This window comes from Esox lucius, chromosome 1 (genome assembly GCF_011004845.1).
Source record: "Esox lucius isolate fEsoLuc1 chromosome 1, fEsoLuc1.pri, whole genome shotgun sequence".
Taxonomy (NCBI): domain Eukaryota; kingdom Metazoa; phylum Chordata; class Actinopteri; order Esociformes; family Esocidae; genus Esox; species Esox lucius.
Window position 1 is genome coordinate 43,122,017 of NC_047569.1, and position 22,388 is coordinate 43,144,404.

Genomic DNA, 22,388 nt, shown 5'->3' on the forward strand with positions numbered 1-22,388 from the left:
GGTATTGTTGATATTCTTGTTGATCATTCCTGATAAATGTTGCAGTCTGGCCCTGCGTAACTCATAGTTGAAGCTACCAAGGCTTTGTTTATAGATGTCATGGTGAATTTGAAGTTTAGTTTTCCTCCACTTACGTTCTGCTTTCTCTTTTCAGGGTGCTTACCATCATGGTGGTTCTCCATGGTGTTTTCTGTTTGCTCATAGTTTTCTTTACCTTTACCGGTGCAACACGATCCATGACATTCAATATTTTGGCATTAAAATTATCCAGGAGTACATCAACTGACTCTGCACTTGTTGTTTTAGAGATATGGCAGATATGGCATAAACTAAGCATTGGTACTCTCATTAATGTACCTTTTCTTAACAGAAACAGAGTTTCATTGAACATCTGGTGTGATCAGTGATTCAAAAAAGACACAGAAATGATCAGACAGGGCCAAGTCTTTAACAATAACAGAGGTAATATCGAGACTTTTGGAAATTACCAGATCTAGAATGTGGCCTTGAGTGGGTGTATGTTGTTTCACATGTTGAATTAGATCAAAAGTGTCAAGTAGTGCAAAAAGATGGTTGCCAATATTTTCTGTTTTATTATTTATGTGGATGTTAAAATCCCCTGTTCTAAAAAACAAGTTATTGTCAACGGAGTTAACAGAGAGTAGTTCAGCAAAATCATCAGTAGAATTCACAGAATACCGTGGAGGTCTGTAAATTGGGGAGCACCCTTCTATGTAAAACAGAGGGATTCAAAAGAAAGTGTATTTTCTTTGCACTGGAAGGTATCTTTGAATAGGGCAGCCAGTCCTCCTCCTTTCCTACCACTTCGACACGTATTCATACAGCCACATTTTTCGGTTGCTGTCTTGTTAAGAACAGTAGCACTACAATCTTCTGTTAGCCACGTTTCAGTGAGAAACATAAAATCTAGTTTGTAGGATATTATAATGTCATTTATCAAGAATGATTTTTTGATGGGAGATTTTGCCAGCTTAATAGAGACAATAGGGGTTCCTTGACTAGTAACTTGACCTCTTTCGGATACCAGATAAGGCTTGTTTACTGCATAAGTTGCATGCACTCAATTCCTTCTATTTCTAATCAACACAGGAATAGAGATACTGGGTCCTAGCTTGTTCTCAAGACAGTCGGCATTGCTATATTTGCAATAGCAGGGACCCGAAACACATCACTGAGTATATTCTGTGCTCTGTGGAAATAAAGGACAAGGTTGTTGACAATGGGGCAGTTGGTAGAGGGGGGGAGGGTGAGTGTGTTGGAGGGGGAGAGGGTGAGTGTGTTGGAGGGGGAGAGGGTGAGTGTGTTGGAGGGGGAGAGGGTGAGTGTGGTGGAGGGGGAGAGGGTGAGTGTGGTGGAGGGGGAGAGGGTGAGTGTGTTGGAGGGGGAGAGGGTGAGTGTGGTGGAGGGGGAGAATGTGGTGGAGGGGGAGAGGGTGAGTGTGGTGGAGGGGGAGAGGGTGAGTGTGGTGGAGGGGGAGAGGGTGAGTGTGGTGGAGGGGGAGAGGGTGAGTGTGGTGGAGGGGCAGAGGGTGAGTGTGGTGGAGGGGGAGAGGGGGAGTGTGGTGGAGGGGCAGAGGGTGAGTGTGGTGGAGGGGCAGAGGGTGAGTGTGGTGGAGGGGGTGGGGGTGAGTGTGTTGGAGGGGGAGAGGGTGAGTGTGTTGGAGGGGGAGAGGGTGAGTGTGTTGGAGGGGGAGAGGGTGGAGTGTTGGAGGGGGAGAGGGTGAGTGTGGTGGAGGGGGAGAGGGTGAGTGTGTTGGAGGGGGAGAGGGTGAGTGTGGTGGAGGGGGAGAATGTGGTGGAGGGGGAGAGGGTGAGTGTGGTGGAGGGGGAGAGGGTGAGTGTGGTGGAGGGGGAGAGGGTGAGTGTGGTGGAGGGGCAGAGGGTGAGTGTGGTGGAGGGGCAGAGGGGGAGTGTGGTGGAGGGGCAGAGGGTGAGTGTGGTGGAGGGGCAGAGGGTGAGTGTGGTGGAGGGGGTGGGGGTGAGTGTGGTGGAGGGGGTGGGGGTGAGTGTTGGGGAGAGTGTGGTTGAGGGGGGCATGGGAGTCATTGAACCCCTGTTTGGGACAAGGACAACTTCTGGAAGCATTGGGTGATTTTAGTTAGAGGGTTAGTAGAGGGGGGGTGAATACTCTGCCTATGAGTACTGTCCTTCATGCTTATCTTGTTTGGAAATGGCATTCCAAGAGCGTCACGTATGTTGGCACCAAGCAGCCGGCATCCCATGATGTTTGGATGAACCCCATCAGGTCTAATGCGGTTTTTACAGATCCAAAAGTTATTGAAATTGTCAATAAACTTAATCCCCTGGTTTAGGCACAGCGATGTCAGCCACATATTCAGCCCAAGGAGTCTGTTAAAAGAGAAAATGGCCCAGGTTAGCCACCAGGCGTTGAATGGACCGGGCGCTGCTTCCTATTTTGGACTTCCAGATTATTAATAGTTCTCTCTACATTTACACATTTGTTCAGGGTGAGCATGTGTTCTAGTCTCTTCGGCACAGTGATTTGTTTCCAAACTTCAACATGAAGAATGACAGCTAAGAATGGTAGGAAGACAGTGCTGCCCTTTATAAGAGCCTTTGGACTCTGTAGACAATGTCCAGTGTATGGATGTTGCACAGCACATTGCCTAGCCTAGTGTTAAATTAACATACTTTGAGTATATGCATATAAACACTTAAACCATATATGAATATTTCCCAGTGTACCTTGTCTTTCAGGTGAATTGTAGATATTTCACCCATGACTGTATTTCTCAGTGACAGAAACATGGTTGTTACATTCATCATTGACAGAAACATGGTCATTACTGTAAAAGCAAAATACTGGTTGTGAGTTGCAAGTTCTGTCAAGTTTTTTTATTGCATGGGATTATCATCAAAATAGTTTCATAGTTCCCTCTCCTTTGCTATCCCCTACCGTTTACCTTATAAGGACAAAACATACATTCCCACCCCATTTTCCTTTATTTTGACTGTTTCACAGTGTTGTGGAGTGCAGGATAGGAACCAGGTGCAGGCATGTCTCACGTTCATGGGTTTATTTTTAAAATAAAACAAAACCAAACAACGAACAGAAACTATAACTTTTTTAACTGATAGAAATAAAAGTGTGTGACACCGCGTCTTATACATCCAACATTCAATAAAGGTTGACACTCACCAATCAAACTTAGTGACCTGAAATAATAATCCACACAACACACACGAAAGGAGCGAACTAAATACAGCGATAACGAGACTAACACAAGACAGCTGGGAGTGAAACACCGGTGTTTGACATCAACCTAATTAACTAGGGTATGGACAAGACAACATCACACAAGGACCACAAGAGGGCAGGACAACACGATAAACAACCTGCCCTACTCATTACAGTACCCCCCCTGAAGGCGCTGCTCCCAGCGGACCCCAAATCCAACGGGAAGGGAGGGCGAGGAGCCACAGAGGAAGCGGCTCTGCCGGGGGCGGTGCCTTCGAAGCTGGCCAAGGGAGCGGAGCCTCCGGAAAAGGCAGAGGAGGTGGAGCCAAAGAAAACGTCCGAGGGAGCGGAGGGTCCTGACAAACAGCCTGGGGACACAACACAGCATTAGTCACAGGTGGCATTGACTCACCCCTGACTCTGCCCACTCCTTGACATAGGCCGTCATCCCTTGTTCCAGTAACCCAGGGACCAAAACCCCCGGCGCTGTTGGTGCCGGATCCCGCTCCCCTGGCTCAGGCTGTTCCATCCCAATCTCCTCAGGCTCAGGCGGCTCAGGCCACTCCTCCTCAGGCTCAGGCGGCTCAGGCCACACCTCCTCAAGCTCAGGCCATGGACCAAACTCATGACTTAAACGGCTCCCACTCGTCCGGGGAAATGTTACTGCCACTTTAACGGATTCCACTCGTCCGGTGAAATGTTTCCGCGACTTAAACGGATCCCACTCGTCCGGTGAAATGACATATTGTACCATTCAATCGATCACCATACAACATGGCTACTAGGACACAATCAAGTGTATCGTTTGCTACTGGAAGAGGTGTAAGATGAGGAGGGAAGTCTACAGAATGAGGAACAGCTACACATACATAACATGAGTCATTAGTGTGTTTGGATTAGGGCTGTCACGATATCAGATTTTCACTACATGATTATCGTGGCCAAAATAATTTATGGCAACGATATTATCACAGTATCTATAGAATATTTTGAAGAAAAAGAAAAAAATGGTGTCAGTCAAATTCATCTTCAACTTTGTTTCATGTGTTTTATTCTCTTTTTTGGCAAATGAAAGACACTCAAAAGGTGAAGGCAGTCTGTAACCATAACTGTACAAATAAAGAAATAAAAGCATACAAAAAGAACAATTACACTTAATCGATAGTAAAAAGGCAACCAGATGAACTGATAAATAAAAGATCCACAAGGCCTAACACTGAGATGAGATTTTGGAAAAAAACACCAGTGCATGGGCCCTGTTTCCTTGTATAAGCACAAGCATCATTTGTAAGGTATCATGAATAAGGTATCTAAAAACCGAGAGGAGTTTTGGGAACAATATTACATCCTTTTTTCCATGTGAATGGACTACTTCAGCAGCACGTCTTGGCAGATCTCTCCCGGGGGTTCTACTGGGGAGAATGAGGTGATTTCAATGCCCGTGTATAGGTCCAGTCTCATTGTTTAAGCACATGCATAATTTGTCTATAGGTGACATGAATAAGATATTGAGAAACCAAGAAGAGATTTTGGAAAAATACAACTTCAGTATTGCTTAGTGAATACGGTATTATCATGTGTATTATTAACATGACATCAATATAAAAAAAAAATAATATTGTGGTTATTGTCAATATCGGTGTATCGCGACACCCCTAATTTGGATGCAGTAAAATTACAAAAAGACCACCAAAACTTTCCAGCATGTATATACTTCTCATTTGGTCTGTAATCAGTGATCAGTTTCTCTTCTCTTTCTCTTAAATAACGAATTAGTCCTTCCCCACCGTCGGTCCAGGTGGCTGTCATTAGAAACCTGCAAATTTCAGTTGCGATTATTTGCGTTCCTGCTGTAGTCACTTAGATCCCTTCAGGTTCTGGAACTATGCGACAGTGGCTGGCATGAAAAATTCTCAGTTTTTTAGATTTGACACTTTTTACAAAAAATGTTTTACACTGTAACCAGTGAGACATGGTGTAGGCCATGTGTCAACTTGGCAAGGAATGGGAAACATGACCTCGGTAGGGCCGAGCGAGAGCCCTCAGCTAGCCACATACCAGAGACATTGCTCACACAGTGCTGCTACCAGGCCTTTAGTTCCCGTGCAGCAGCAGTAACCTGTAAAACAACATCATTAACTGATGAACAGCTAGGAGCAAGCACACTAGAGCCAACTGCAAAAGAGGGGAGACAGGAGTCTACAGCATGTTTAGCAGCAATATTAGCAGTCATAATGCTAGGGACACAAGGTCAATGTTAGAGGTGTGTGCCTGACACTTCATAACAGAGATTGACTTTCGAAGAAGGATAATGAAGTAATGAAGACCGAAGGATAAAGAAGTAATGAAGACACTAGAGCAGAGTGGTGGATTGATTTACCAGTCAATGTAAAGAAACCACAGTGCTTCCACAGAGTTCCAAAATCATGCACTACACCAAACGCGTAGCGGGAATCTGTATAGATATTAACTGTAGCTCCAGTAGCCAACATACAGGCTCTGGTATGTGCAAAAGCTTGGCTGCCTGAGCAGAGTGGTGTGAAGGCAAACGTGCCAAATCATGAGCAGTGATGACCGCATGTGCTACGGTGGGATGGCCAGAGTCAGTAAGAGAGGCTGATCCGTCAACAAAATAAATCTGGATTGTCAATAGGGACCTCAGTCAAATCGACACAAGTGTAGTGGTCAACTCAATCAGTCATGTACAGTCATGTTCTTCACCGGCATCATCTGTAGGCAGAATTGATTCCATCTCAGTTGATTCCATCTATCAGTCTATTTGAGCCATCCCTTCACCAGTACACTGACTCAGTTGATTCCTTCTATCAGTCTATTTGATCTGTCCCTTAACCAGTACACTGACTCAGTTGATTCCATCTATCAGTCTATTTGAGCCATCCCTTCACCAGTACACTGACTCAGTTGATTCCATCTATCAGTCTATTTGAGCCATCCCTTCACCAGTACACTGACTCAGTTGATTCCATCTATCAGTCTATTTGATCTGTCCCTTCACCAGTACACTGACTCAGTTGATTCCATCTATCAGTCTATTTGATCTATCCCTTCACCAGTACACTGACTCAGTTGATTCCATCTATCAGTCTATTTGAGCCATCCCTTCACCAGTACACTGACTCAGTTGATTCCATCTATCAGTCTATTTGATCTATCCCTTCACCAGTGCACTGACTCAGTTGATTCCATCTATCAGTCTATTTAATTCATCCCTTCACCAGTACACTGACTCAGTTGATTAAGTAGACCATGTTTGATAGCAACAGCCTTTCTCTGCCCAACAAGTCATGTGATAAATCTGACATACCAGTTAACAGATCAAATATTCACATCCCAGTGATCACCCAGATGAATTAGTTAGTTAAACATTAAACTGTTGGTTACTTTAAAACTAACAGTTTGCTAATGACTCATAATTGTATCCTAATTTATTTACTAGGTGTTTGATAATGAAGGGTCTACTTTGCATCAGCAACACTGACTCAATCACAAACAAGTCATTCATAAGAAGACAAATTATGGCACCTTTGTTCATAACAACTAGTTTCTAAGTCGCATCGCATCATCTTCCGCTTATCCGGGGCCGGGTCGCGGGGGCAGCAGTCTAAGCAGGGATGCCCAGACTTCCCTCTCCCCAGACACTTCCTCCAGCTCTTCCGGGGGGACACCGAGGCGTTCCCAGGCCAGCCGGGAGACATAGTCCCTCCAGCGTGTCCTAGGTCTTCCCCGGGGTCTCTTCCCGGTGGGACGGGACCGGAACACCTTCCCAGGAAGGCGTTGCGGAGGCATCCGAAACAGATGCCCAAGCCACCTCAGCTGACTCCTCTCGATGTGGAGGAGCAGCGGCTCTACTCTGAGCTCCTCCCGGGTGACCGAGCTTCTCACCCTATCTCTAAGGGATCGCCCAGCCACCCTGCGGAGAAAGCTCATTTTGGCCGCCTGTATCCGGGATCTTGTCCTTTCGGTCATGACCCAAAGCTCATGACCATAGTTTCTAAGTAATTAATCATTTGATTGTTATTCATAAATACACTGCTCAAAAAAATTAAGGGAACACCACCAACCGATTGAGGGCTGGATTCAAACTCACACCGAAAATCAAAGAAAACAATCACAGACTGTTCCAACTTGTGAATTTCATTACGGCAACTCCTAATGTGACTCAACAGTATGTATGGCCCTCATATGCCTGTATGCACTCCTGACAATGTCTGGGCATGCTCCTGATGAGACGGTGGATGGTGTCCTGGGGATCTCCTCCCAGACCTTGATCAGGCCATCAGTGAGCTCCTGGACTGTTTGTGGTACTGCTTGGCAGCATCGGAGACACCAATACCTAACATCCCAGAGGTTCTCAATTGAATCTAGGTCTGGGGAACGTGAGGGCCAGTCAATGGCATCAATGCCTTCTTATCCAGGAACTGCCAACACACTATGGCCACATGACTCCAGGCATTGTTCTGCACCAGGAGGAACCCAGGGCCCACTGCACCAGCATAAGGTCTGACGATGGGCCTTAGGATTTCATTTTGTTACCTAACAGCAGTCAGGGTACCGTTGGCTAGCATGTGGAGGTCTGTGTGACCCTCCAAGGATATGCCTCCCCAGACCATCACTGACCGACCACCAATCTGGTCATGCTTGATGATGTTGCAGGCAGCATAACGTTCACCACAGTGTCTTCAGAAATGCAAAACTAGAGAAGTATCAGTCAGGAATGATGAGGAGAGAGCAATTGTCTGTGGCCACCACCTGCAAAACCATTCCCTTTTTGGGGGTTGTCTTGCTGTCGCCTTTTCGAGAGCACCTGTTTTCACTTTCATTTGCACACAAACAGGTGACACTGGTTCACAATCGCTTATGCTTCCTAACTGGACAGATTGATATTCCATGACATTTAATTTACTTGGTGTAATTCTGTGATGTACACTCACCTAAAGGATTATTAGGAACACCATACTAATACTGTGTTTGACCCCCTTTCGCCTTCAGAACTGCCTTAATTCTATGTGGCATTGATTCAACAAGGTGCTGAATCAATGCACTATTGGGTTGAGATCTGGTGACTGTGGGGGCCATTTCAGTACAGTACAGGTGGGCTCTCGTCGCCACTGGGATGCCCTCCCTCCAATGCCCTTCGGGGGAAGAGTCACTGGCTTGTTGTTGACTCTCTATTGCGCACTTGTGCAGTTGGGCTGTACGCTACTAGCAATACTCGGCCCTCATTCAGGGGGGTTGCGGTTGGTGGGTGTCCCTTTGGTTGATGCCTGGCAATGTGGTTGGATTGATTTCCTGCCTGTTGGGCCCTGTCCGGGGCCTCCCCCGGGTAGGGCCACAGTGTCACCGGACCCCCCCGTCTCAGTTTCCAAGGTGTTACGCTGCTATATTATTGTGCTGGGGGACATGAGGGATGTACTACTAACTTTTCTCAGTTTCCTCCAATTTTAAATTTTAGATGAGGTCCTGGTCCACACCTGCGGATTATCTGGTTTGGGGGGACCGTTGCTGTTCCTGTCCTTGTCCACCTGGTCATACTTCTGACCTAGTCTAAAATCAAATATACTCTGGATTTAGCCAAGAGAAATTTATTTATTATTCCAATTGGACTCTTAATATCTCACCCGGCACAGCCAGAAGAGGACTGGTCACCCCTCTGAGCCTGGGTCCTCTCTAGGTTTCTTCCTAAAATTCGACCTTCTTAGGGAGTTTTTCCTAGCCACTGAAATTCAACACTACTGTTGTTTGCTCCTTGGGGTTTAAGGCCGGGTGTCTCTGTAAAGCACTTTGTGACAACTGCTGTTGTAAAAAGCGCTTTATAAATACATTTTGATTGATTGATTGATTGAACTCATTGTCATGTTCAAGAAACCAATTTGAAATGATTCAAGCTTTGTGACATGGTGCATTATCTTGCTGGAAGTAGTTTGCAATGGTATGCAAAGTCATGATAAATGCTAAAGTCATGATAAAGTCATGTAAATGCAACTGTCATGTGTCTGTCACTGATAGATTATGGGCATGAGAAACTTACCACAACACAAAGTGCTGACTTACTCTGAACAATGGACAATAGATAGGACATGATGCCCATTACTTATGGGCCCCACACATCGTATCCATATATCCTATCCATACCTCCTGATAGGAGTTGTCCATGTGACTGTCATAGGTTCTATGAATAGACCCTTGGACCATAGATTGGAACATATCCTACAAAATACCATTGTATGGTAAACCTTTCTTATTCAAGGATAATGGACTATGTAATGGTTGGCTATGATCACTGACCGCCTCCTATGTGTCCTGGCATAAAATTACTGTGTTAACTTTGTAATTATTGTAGAATATGGAAGATCAACATCTTGGACAAAGTTGTCCCCTGAGTTCCGGATTCATTAATTTTGTTCATGGATTAAAAGTGGACAGAATCTACAATCACAATTTACCTGAAAGACAAGGCACACTATGAGCCAGCGGCGGTGTGTCACTGTGTTAGAAGTGGCGGCGTGTTGGCAGTGTGTCACTATGTTAGCAGTGGCAGTGTGTTGATCGTGACGGTGTGTCAACATGTTAACAGTGGCAGTGTGTTGACCGTGACGGTGTGTCAACATGTTAGCAGTGGCGGTGTGTCAGTATGTTAGCAGTGGCAGTGTGTCAGTATGTTAGCAGTGGCAGTGTGTTGACCGTGACGGTGTGTCAACATGTTAGCAGTGGCAGTGTGTCAGTATGTTAGCAGTGGCGGTGTGTCACTTTTAGCAGTGGCGGTGTGTCGACCGTGACGGTGTGTCACTTTTAGCAGTGGCGGTGTGTCGACCGTGACGGTGTCACTATGTTAGCAGTGCCGGTGTGTCGACTGTGGCGGTGTGTTACTGTTAGCAGTGGTGGTGTGTCAACATGTTAGCAGTGGCAGTGTGTCAGTATGTTAGCAGTGGCAGTGTGTTGACCATGACGGTGTGTCAACATGTTAGCAGTGGCAGTGTGTCAGTATGTTAGCAGTGGCGGTTTGTCACTTTTAGCAGTGGCGGTGTGTCGACCGTGACGGTGTGTCACTGTGTTAGCAGTGCCAGTGTGTCGACACTGCCAGTGTGTCAAATGTTAACCAAAAGTAAACTCCCAGAGTTTAAATGAAAATGTGTAAGTAATTTTGTTGCTCAAGCAGTCAAAAACAAACATTTGAATCCTTTGAAAGGCCAAAATTAGGAATTTGTTGCACCAGGTTACTCTTTAGACATCTCTTTCTCAGCCTTTGGTCACCAGCTGTTAGCGGAATCATGTTAATAAGTGTTTTTCATGTAAGTATAATCAATTATGAAGTCCATAATTGTTCAAATTTGTGTTGGAACCCTGGTGTTTTAGATTTAAGTGGATAGGGAATAAAACAACATTGAAGAACATCTGTAGACTTATTGATATAAAGCAGTAATGTAAAAAGAGAAAAGCATACATGCCTTATCCTTCCCTCCAGTTCAAAGCCAGCTAAATAATATTTCCTCATAATGTATTGACAGTTCTGGAGCATATGATGAAAGCACATTTAAACCTCTGTATTATCCATTTATCTAAATCTGCCTCTCAAAATTAGAAAAACTTACAAAACAACTTAGTGCCTAGTTAAAAATATTCTTGATACTGAGAAAAACAAAAGCAACACGTCATATAATGATTACTCATAATGCCGGTTTCTTATGTTATGTTTATCAGTAGAGATGGTTTAACTGAAGTGCTGGTATGTATGTGAACTCCTTGTGCAATTATAGATTTGTTTTTGTGTTCACCATGAAACCTTTAATTATTTTTATTTTTTTTATCTGGCACAACAGGTTTATAGCGTGCCAAATCAATTCCATATGTGGGTTTAGAGGAAATCATGTGTAGTATATATACAGTGGGGAGAACAAGTATTTGATACACTGCCTATTTTGCAGGTTTTCCTACTTAGAAAGACCTCTACATGCTTTGTATCATAGGTACACTTCAACTGTGAGAGACGGAATCTATCTAATCACATTTTATGATTTTTAAATAATTAATTTGCATTTTATTGCATGACACAAGTATTTGATCACCTACCAAGCAATAAAAATTCCGGCTCACACAGACCTGTTAGTTTTTCTTTAAGAAGCCCTCCTGTTCTCCACTCATTACCTGTATTAACTGCACCTGTTTGAACTTGTTACCTGTATAAAAGACACCTGTCCACACACTCAATCAAACACACTCCAACCTCTTCACAATGGCCAAGACCAGAGAGCTGTGTAAGGACATCAGGGATAAAAGTGTAGACCTGCACAAGGCTGGGATGGGCTACAGGACAATAGGCAAGCAGCTTGGTGAGAAGGCAACAACTGTTGGCGCAATTATTAGAAAATGGAAGTTCAAGATGACGCTCAATCTCCCTCGGTCTGGGGCTCCATGCAAGATCTCACCTCGTGGGGCATCAATGATCATGAGGAAGGTGAGGAATCAGCCCAGAACTACAAGGTAGGACCTGGTCAATGACCTGAAGCGAGCTGGGACCACAGTCTCAAAGAAAACCATTAGTAACACACTACGCCTCATGGATTAAAATCCTGCAGCGTACGCAAAGTCCCCCTGCTCAAGTCTGTGCATGTCCAGGCCCGTCTGAAGTTTGCCAATGACCATCTGGATGATCCAGAGGAGGAATGGAAGAAGGTCATGTGGTCTGATGAGACAAAAATAGAGCTTTTTGGTCTGAACTCCACTCGCCGTGTTTGGAGGAAGAAGGATGAGTACAACCCCAAGAACACCATCCCAACCGTGAAGCATGGAAGTGGAAACATCATTCTTTGAGGATGCTTTTCTGCAAAGGGGACAGGATGACTGCACCATATTGAGTGGAGGATGGATGGGGCCTTGTATCGCATGATCTTGGCCAACAACCTCCTTCCCTCAATAAGAGCATTGAAGGTGGGTCGTGGCTGGGTCTTCCAGCATGACAACGACCCTAAACACACAGCCAGGGCAACTAAGGGATGGCTCCGTAAGAAGCATCTCAAGGTCCTGGAGTGGCCTAGCCAGTCTCCAGACCTGAAAATCTTTGGAGGGAGCTGAATGTCCGTATTGCCCAGCGAAAGCCCCGAAACCTGAAGGATCTGGAGGTCTGTATGGAGGAGTGGGCCAAAATCCCTGATGCAGTGTGTGCAAACCTGGTCCAAAACTACAGGAAACGTATGATCTCTGTAATTGCAAACAAAGTTTTCTGTACCAAATATTAAGTTCTGCTTTTCTGATGTATCAAATACTTATGTCATGCAATATAATGCTAATTAATTACTTAAAAATCATACAATGTGATTTTCTGGATTTTTGTTTTAGATTCCGTCACTCATAGTTGAAAAGTACCTATGATATAAATTAGACTTCTACATGCTTTGTAAGTGGGAAAACCTGCAGAATCGGCAGTGTATCAAATACTTGTTCTCCCCACTGTATATATTTTTAAATAGTTAGAGCAGGTAATCCCTAATATATGTAAACCCCAAGTTGCACTGATTTAATCAAGTAGGTGAATAGAATCAGGTGGATAAAGAATTGGGTACCAAATTAACCATTCAAAGGAGGGATCTTTAGGGAAGAGTTTGATCGGGACTTTGGAGATAACAAACCTGGTCAGTTTGGTTTTAACCATACAGGTGAATGCAAAACACACAGAGAGGAAAGGAGATCTCAGAGGACACCAGGAAGAAGGTAGTTAGAGAACATCAGCCTGGAGAAGGTCCAGTCCACTGTGAGGCAAATCATTTACAAATGGAGAGCATTTATCATGACGGCACATCTGCCTGGATGTGGATGCCACTCCAAACAAAACATCTGGATATTTCTGCATCTCAGGTTACTGTGCTTCAACATTAAGAAGAACACTGAATTGAAATGGCATTTACAGGAGTGTTGCTAGGAAGAAGTCTCTGCTATCCACAAAGAACCAAAATACCAGTCTTAACTTTGCCAGAGATCACCTGGACAGACCTGAAGGTATCTGGAAGTTTCTCTAGACAGTCGAGTGCAACATTTATTTGGTCACAGTCAAAACCACTATGTTTAGTGAAAACCCAATAATAACTTTTCAAACAGTCAAGCAAGGTGGAGGGAATGTCAAGGTCTGGGGCTGCTTTTCCTCCTCTGGACCTGGTTGACTGCACATCGTTAAGGGAACCGGGGTATTCTGAGGTAAACCAGGAGATTCTTGAACAGATCTTTAGACTGTCAATCAAAATCTGGGCCGAAAATCCAAAACCCACAATTTTTATATTTTATACAAGAATAATATAGGGTTCACATAATTATACATCCCTGTAGGGTTCACATAATTTCAAGCAGTTCTGTATATGAACTAACAGAGCAGAAGTGTTAGTTGACTGAAAAAAGGTTAAACAATGTGAATAAAGATGGACAATATTAATAGTGGACTGATAGTTTCACAACATTTATTTACCAGAAGTTAATTTACATGCTTACTAAGTGCATCTTAAAATGCAGAATTTCAATTGTTTGGAGAGTGACGTTGCATTGGGCTCCATTTTTTTAAAACCTGAAATGCATGTATTATTTTTATGCTACCATGGCTGTACACCATGGCTCTACTAATACAGTGTGAACTACGGCTTAAATAATACTGTATCTCACGGCTCCGGTAATATGGTTGAAAGAGAGTTATAGTTTCTTTACAACAATTCATAGAGGTTATTTATATTTAGCTCTTGATATTGGAACATGGTGGAACATAACTGTCAGCATATATGTCTGGATGCCAACACTTTGTTTATCTAAACTTAAGTTGAACTTCACTAGATAAAACAAGACATTTTAGTTCCAGGGGGGAAGTGGGTATCAACAAAAGAGAGGAAGGAAAATGGTTTCTTGTCATTTGCAGACAGTTCTAGCATTATCCTGATCCCGTTTTCTTGCTGATCCCCTCGTAGTTTGGTACTGATATTAAGGACATTATCTCAAAATTATTTTAGACTCTTTCTCCCCTGGTTACTAGGCTCTTTTATCCAGACAGTGATTCTTGGCTGTATTAGCACAGCTTTCATCTGTAAAGAACTGAAATCCCACATTGCCCTAAATCTCTTCCATAATTTTTTCTTTATTCAGACACCAGGGTTTCAGTGCCGTCCCTCCAGGCCAAATGTGAAGTTTAGTTAACAAGTCTACTGCTAAAGCTGGCACCATCAGGGATCTGGGAAATTAAAGAAGGGGAGGAAAGGAAGGCAGATAAAACACAAATTGCAACTGTTCTAACATCTATTTTACAATTTTTTTCCATCTCTTCTTTCTATTTTTCTTTATTTCGCATTTGAGTTCCTTCTCTTTCTCTCCCTACTCTCCCAGGTCCCCCCTGTCTCTCTCCCAACTCCCCCCTCTCTCTCCCTCGACTCCCTCTCTCCCTAGTCTCCCCCTCTCTCTCCCTAGTCTCCCCCTCTCGCTCCCTAGTCCCCCCTCTCTCCCTACTCCCTCTCTATGCTTAGCCTCCCCGCTCTCTGCCTACTCCTCCCCCAGGGCTGTGTTGATGGGGTTGGTGAGGGTGGGTGTACTGATCTCAGGGCTGTGTTGATGGGGTTGGTGAGGGTGGGTGTACTGATCCCAGGGCTGTGTTGATGGGGTTGGTGAGGGTGGGTGTACTGATCTCAGGGCTGTGTTGATGGGGTTGGTGAGGGTGGGTGTACTGATCCCAGGGCTGTGTTGATGGGGTTGGTGAGGGTGGGTGTACTGATCCCAGGGCTGTGTTAATGGGGTTGGTGAGGGTGGGTGTACTGATCCCAGGGCTGTGTTGATGGGGTGGTGAGGGTGGGTGTACTGATCCCAGGGCTGTGTTGATGGGGTTGGTGAGGGTGGGTGTACTGATCCCAGGGCTGTGTTGATGGGGTTGGTGAGGGTGGGTGTACTGATCTCAGGGCTGTGTTGATGGGGTTGGTGAGGGTGGCTGTACTGATCCCAGGGCTGTGTTGATGGGGTTAGTGAGGGTGGGTGAATTAGCAGCATGTAGTTAAGTTTGTGTGGAGCTCTGCTTCCATGGTGCCAAGCTGCTGCCAGAGGAAAACATCCCATCAGTGAGACACAGCGGCACCAAGGCAGTTGGACAGCAATGTGTGAGACACCGCTCTGTAAGTTCACTGGGTGACTTGAGTTGTTTACAGCACAGGTGAGACACCGCTCTGTGAGTTCAATGGGTGACTTGAGTTGTTTACAGCACAGGTGAGACACCGCTCTGTGAGTTCAATGGGTGACTTGAGTTGTTTACAGCACAGGTGAGACACCGCTCTGTGAGTTCAATGGGTGACTTGAGTTGTTTACAGCACAGGTGAGACACCGCTCTGTGAGTTCAATGGGTGACTTGAGTTGTTTACAGCACAGGTGAGACACCGCTTTGTGAGTTCACTGGGTAACTTGAGTTTACAGCTGTGCTCACAGTTTAAATCTTCAGTATTCTGCTGGGAGGCAGCTATCCTTTGTCTGGCTAATTTCTGCTTCACTGGCATACATAGGTGATTTTTGTATCCTAAATTGCACCCTATGCATAGTTCACTACTTTTGACCAGGGTCTATAAGGCCCATTTAAATTAATTGATTGATTAATGATACTGTATTGGAACACTTAAGTGATGTTCGCTGTTTGTAACAACAGTTTTTTGGGAACATTTTATAGGATATTCTAAAGATTTTGTGTAAATGGATAGGAGTCATTTGGGCTGGGACATATAGACCATGTTTTGTGTTAGTAAAGAGCAATGACGTATTTTGTAGGCAGAGCCGAACTGGTGGCAGAAAGTGACAGTTAGCTGTGTCACATCTCATTACAACATGTAGGAATATGGATCATCTGGACATATCACAGATACAATATTATCGATTATTCCATTCATTCATTAAATGCTTTCATAAATACTGAGTGATGTAAGTTAAACTGTGATGTAAGTGAAATGCTAATTCTGCTTACACGCTAGCTAATGTTGCTAACGTTGGTCAGTGGTATTAACCATTATGAAATGGCTAATGAGAATGCCATCTTTGTGGTTGCTGCTCTTACTAATTTATCATTATTTTTATAACTACATCATTGATTTTGCCTGTGTGTGATAAACAGTGGAGAGACAAGCAGATGTCATCAGTCCAGTCTGTCTGTTTAATGGCGTGCAACCGTAAATGTCTGCATTTAGCTTCAAATCAAACCAAAACATTGTGGACAGGGCCAACCATAGCACCGTGGTCTACAGTAGGCACCGGACCCTCAACCTGGGACAAACCGTGTCCCTGTCTCGCTGTCAGTGGAAGCAATGTGACTTCCTTTCATAAAACAATATCTAAATAATTTGCCAGTTAGCTCAACTGTGGGTTTCCCTTCCACAAGAAAACAACACAGAAGGAAAACATCTTTGGATTTGGCCTCACCAATCACATTAAAATGCCATTGACAGAAAATATATAAATATATAAGTTGATGTTCTCCTTCATTGGCTGGCTAGCTATTAGATGCTCATTATTAATTACCTGTGGATGCCATAGTGCATTGCGATTAAATCATAGCCTACTTCCCAGGCCTGTGAGAGGATGGAAGTTCAAGTTCAATGTTTTAACTAGCTGGCTCGTTGTTTTCATTCACATTATAGTAACTCAATCTCTTTAAAGGGTTAGGGTTACTTTGAAAATGTTCTTACTTAACCAGAGTACAATGAACTCATTTTATTGCTAAACCGCTAAACAGGTAAATACAGTGGGGAGATTTGAGACACTGCCGATTTTGCAGGTTTTCCCACTTACAAAGTCTGTATTTTTTATCATAGGTACTCTTCAACTGTGAGTGACAGAATCTAAAACAAAAAACCCAGAAAATCACATTGTATGATTTTTAAGTAATTAATTAGCATTTTATTGCATGACATAAGTATTTGATACATCAGAAAAGCAGAACTTAATATTTGGTACAGAAACCTTTAAAAACATAAGATTATATCCTCTCCCACATGACAAACCAATCCAAGATTATATCCCCTCCCATATGAAAAACAGATCCGAGATTATATCCACTCCTGCAATGCCAAACCAGGCCAGGTTTGGAATGTCCATGAGCAGGTGAGAATTCATGTCCATGAGGGGAAGGGAACAGTTTATGCAGTACTTAATGGAAAAATAAACTTCCTCTGTCCAATCCACCCTTTCAATATCTTCTATGTTACCTCATCAGCTTTCTTTACTCTTATGTATTAAAGCTGAAAAAATTGTCTCTGTATGATTGCTATTGGCTGTTGCCAGTGTGACAGAGCCTGAACTTCTTAAACATCTACAGAATGCTGATCTGAACCTCCAGAGGATGGATATGCTGAAGTGACACAGGGACCAATAGCTCAGTACAGTCATCTAAATTCAACACCTGGTCTTTTAGTGTGGTAATATCAAGCACAAAGCTCTTGGTGAACTCCCCAACATGGGTTGTCTACCTGGGTTATCTGTATGACATCAGTCTTTGTATGATATCATAATTTTTCTGTGTATTACACCAGCAGGGGACAGTGTGTCAAACTACCAGTGTCCTCTGTTACACCAGTTTTTTTTTTTCCTCATTGTTGTATTGATGTATTTGTTCTCACTGTGAAAATATACTGGAGGTAAACTGTCTCCACTCTCCTGTAGGTGTACATCCCCTGCAGAACAGCTCTGATCCTGGGGAACGATGATACAGAGTCCTGTTATTAGAACACAGCCGCCATTCCCACCAGCAGATGTGTCAGCCAGCCCAGCTACTCCCAACCACAGCGTTAACAACCAATCACCACCAGTCCTCAGTATTAACCACCAATCACAACCAGTCCTCAGTATTAACCACCACTCATCGCCGATCCTCAATATTAACCACCACTCATCACCGGTCCTCAATATTAACCACCATTCATCACCAGTCCTCAATATTAACCACCACTCATCACCAGTCCTCAATATTAGCCACCAATCACCAACGGCCCTCAATATTAACCACCACTCATCACCGGTTCTAAATATTGACCTCCACTCATCACCGGTCCCCAATATTAACGACCACTCATCACCGGTCCCTAATATTAACCACCAATCATCACCGGTCCTCAATATTGACCTCCACTCATCACCTGTCCCCAATATTAACGACCACTCATCACCGGTCCCTAATATTAACCACCAATCATCACCGGTCCTCAATATTAACCACCACTCATCACCGGTCCTCTATATTAACCACCATTCACCACCAGGCTTCATAATTAACCACCATTCTTCACTAACCAATTTATTTTCGCTCCACAACTAAGGCCATATCTGTCTTCGTCCCACTGGCCCTGCTTCCATCTTCTCCATCCCTCCCTCCTCTACCTTCCCCTTTCTTTTGTTTACATCCCTCTTTCTCTCCTCTCGCTCTCCTCGACCTAGCTCCCTCAATCACCTTCTCTCACTTCTGCCTTCCTCTTTCCCTCCCCTCCCTCATCTACCTTCCTCCTCCTTTCTTAACTCACTTCTCCCCTCCATCTTCTACCTACCCCTTCCCTTCGTTTCCTCCATCTTCTACCTACCCCTTCCCTTCGTTTCCTCCATCTTCTACCTACCCCTTCCCTTCGTTTCCTCCATCTTCTACCTACCCCTTCCCTTAGTTTCCTCCATCTTCTACCTACCCCTTCCCTTAGTTTCCTCCATCTTCTACCTACCCCTTCCCCTAGTTTCCTCCATCTTCTACCTACCCCTTCCCTTAGTTTCCTCCATCTTCTACCTACCCCTTCCCTTAGTTTCCTCGATTTTCTGCCTACCCCTTCCCTTCGTTTCCTCCACCTTCTCTGTCTTGTCCTCTCCTTCCTTGCTTCCCTCCCCAACCTGGCCTTGGTCAATACAACTTATATGATATAACACAGTATGTGGTATATTAAGGGAGACCTTTCTGCTAACTATTCAGGAATTAGAGGTAATCAACAGGATGTTCTTCAACCTAGATTTTGGGGAAACTAAATACTCAATATAAATATGACCATCCACGACTATCTTTACAAGCCTTGGATTAACACCTGTAATGCTATTAAGGGATAATTAAGGTGGGCTAACCATGCTAAAATTAAGCATTGCTTATTGTATCGTAGTGCAAATGCGCTAACAAATAGTACTTTTAACAAGCTAATGCATGTTAGAATCAGTGGAAGAGATTATTTCCATACTTTATTGTTGTTGATTGGTGTGCTGTTAATATAAAAGATAATACAAATGCACTTTATGATTCATAATTGTATTTTCATAATTTTGTCTTTAAAAGGGCATCTATTTCTCACAATGTTTGAACTATTTAAAATGAACTGATCAGTAAGATGACGAGTTAGCAGTTCTGCACCTAATCCCAGGGGGCATCATTTTCCTACTGTAGTGCCCTACATCTGTAATATGCTTTGGTCTAAGTTAACATACTGTAGTAAATATGGTGTACTTTGGGAAACAAGCCAGAATGGATTTTTTCATCACTGTCTTAATTTGCAGCTAAATTTAGTGAAGAACAGCACAATGCAGGTAGCTGATAGTTGTTGTGTTTGTAAGTTATCTATGTTTCTGGAATAGACATAGACATTTCTCTCAGGTCCTGACAAATGCTGTTATCATTATAAAAGGTAGTTGCTTCACCAACACAGACAATTTCATAATTAGTACAAGTAGTTGCCACATCCCCACACACATTATCATCATTATTGCAGGTAGTGACCACACCCCTGTATACATTATCATTACAGGTATTAGCCAAACCCCCACATACATCATTATTACAGGTAGTGGCCCCACCCTCACAGACAAAATCATCATTATTACAGGTAGTGGCCACTCCCCAAAAAACATCATTGTTATAGGTAGAATGGACACTACAGTAGTTAGAGTAAATGGAACGATAGCCTGCTAAAAGAAGTCTGTACTCTGACTTCACTCTCCGTTCTTCCCTTTACTTCACTTCCTCCACTTTCTAGCTGTAACATTATTTAGACCTTTTGTAAAACATAAACTGGGTAACATTGTCTGCCAAGCACTATGCTTTCTATAACCCTAATTCTAGTAAGAGTTAGTATCTGTCTAAAAGACCAAGGCTGTCATATGGACACATCCTAGATGCCACCTATTTCCTGTATTTCAGGTGCTTAGCACTACTACTAGGGTCCCGGTAAAAGGGAATGGAGTGCTGTTGGGACATATCTTGCTTCATTGTGCCTTATCCCATGATCCCTCTTTTTTTGTGTGGTTTTGTGTTTCTGTTCTTGTCAGGTGATGTTTTATCCCAATTAATAGAAAATCGTAATTAAATGGATTCCACCACAGCTGTTTGTCAGTTATTTTTATTTGATTCTCTTATTTAAATATTTGATGTTCTCTCCACTCCACAGGACATTATAAATGAATGGTGTGACCTAACCCTAAACCATTATAACTTAATGGTGTGATCTAACCCATTATAACTTAATGGTGTGACCTGACCCTAAACCATTATAACTTAATGGTGTGAACTAACCCTAACCCATTATAACTTGATGGTGTGAACTAACCCTAACCCATTATAACTTGATGGTGTGAACTAACCCTAACCCATTATAACTTGATGGTGTGACCTAACCCATTATAACTTAATGGTGTGACCTAACCCATTAGAAATGAATGGTGTGACCTAACCCTAACCCATTATAACTTAATGGTGTGACCTAACCCTAACCCATTATAACTTAATGGTGTGACCTAACCCTAACCCATTATAACTTAATGGTGTGACCTAACCCTAACCCATTATAACTTAATGGTGTGACCTAACCCTAAACCATTATAACGTAATATGACCTAACCCGTTCTGCAGAACACTGTAGGCAGCAGTCAGATGTTGAGCACTGTTGATTTTGGACAGTAGCTGGTCCACGCTTTTGCAGTTGTATTTTCTACCTGACATTTTGCTCAACTGTGTCTTCCTATGAAATTAGTCACTCTTATTCTAGAGTTTTTATATTATAGAGTAACATTTGTGGCTTCTTTAAAGATGGCTTCTGCAAAATGACTCACCATGTTTCCCTCATGTGTCCTTTATCAAAGTGATACTATAGTCCCTGTGGGCATCACTGCCTCATTCCAAACTTGAGCTAATGTCATGATTTTCTGCCATGGATGCTGTATTTCTATGGTTTAAAGCAGATCAGACAGAAATTGCCACCTATTAGTTTAACCATTTATTAGAAACATATATGAGAATACGTCTTGGCGTTAGGTTGTGCTCCTCTGGGGTAACTTACTGCCAACACATGATAATGTATACAGTACTACTAATAACAATATCAACACCATAATATAATTAATAGGTTGTGCTCTTCTGGGGTAACTTACTGCCAACACATGATAATATACATGTATACAGTACTACTAATAATAATATCAACACCATAATATCATTAATAGGTTCTGGTCCTCTGGGGTAACGCACTGCCATTACATGATCATGTATACAATACTACTATTTACAATAGCAACACAATAATATCATTAATAGGTTCTGCTCCTCTGGGGTAGCTCACTGACCACATGATAATGTATACAATACTACTAATAACAATATCAACACAATATCATTAATAGGTTCTGCTCCTCTGGGGTAGCTCACTGACCACATTATAATGTATACAATACTACTAATAACAATATCAACACAATAATATCATTAATAGGTTCTGGTTCTCTGGGGTAACATACTGACCACATGATAATGTACAGTATACAATACTACTAATAACAATTTTAACACCAGAGTATTTAATAAAAATGCCCATAGGCAATGAACAAGGTACTCAGCACTGATCGGGGGGGGGGGGGGTTGTTTCTGTGTATTACACCTGTTTGGTTCTGTGTTCCTTCTTGGGGGGGATCGGTACTGAGTACTTTGTTCATTGCTGACCAATCATTATTGGTTATTTCAACCTGTGTGGGCTGAATAAAGATTTCTTATCTTAAACACTGTCATTTATTTAAACAGGTTAGTTACTTAAACTAGTGTTTGCAATTTAAACCAGTGATGTTCTTTCATCCACAAAGCAGATTTAAATGTATCTTCCCTAGAGCTGGCGATCTACCAGGAACCTTGGCTTAATATTACACCGCCAGGAGTATCTTAA

The 22,388-nt window shown here is 43.1% G+C and overlaps 1 protein-coding gene across 1 annotated transcript in view; it reads left to right on the forward strand.

The window, feature by feature from the left end:
- Positions 1–20,561, forward strand: part of gbe1b (glucan (1,4-alpha-), branching enzyme 1b) — a 105,458-nt gene extending 84,897 nt beyond the window's left edge. Inside the window, exon 16 of the mRNA XM_034291651.1 lies at positions 17,887–20,561. Coding sequence (XP_034147542.1) covers positions 17,887–17,949 — 63 coding nt within the window. The 3' untranslated portion in view covers positions 17,950–20,561. The remainder of the gene's footprint in view (positions 1–17,886) is intronic.
- The last annotated feature ends 1,827 nt before the right edge of the window (positions 20,562–22,388 follow it).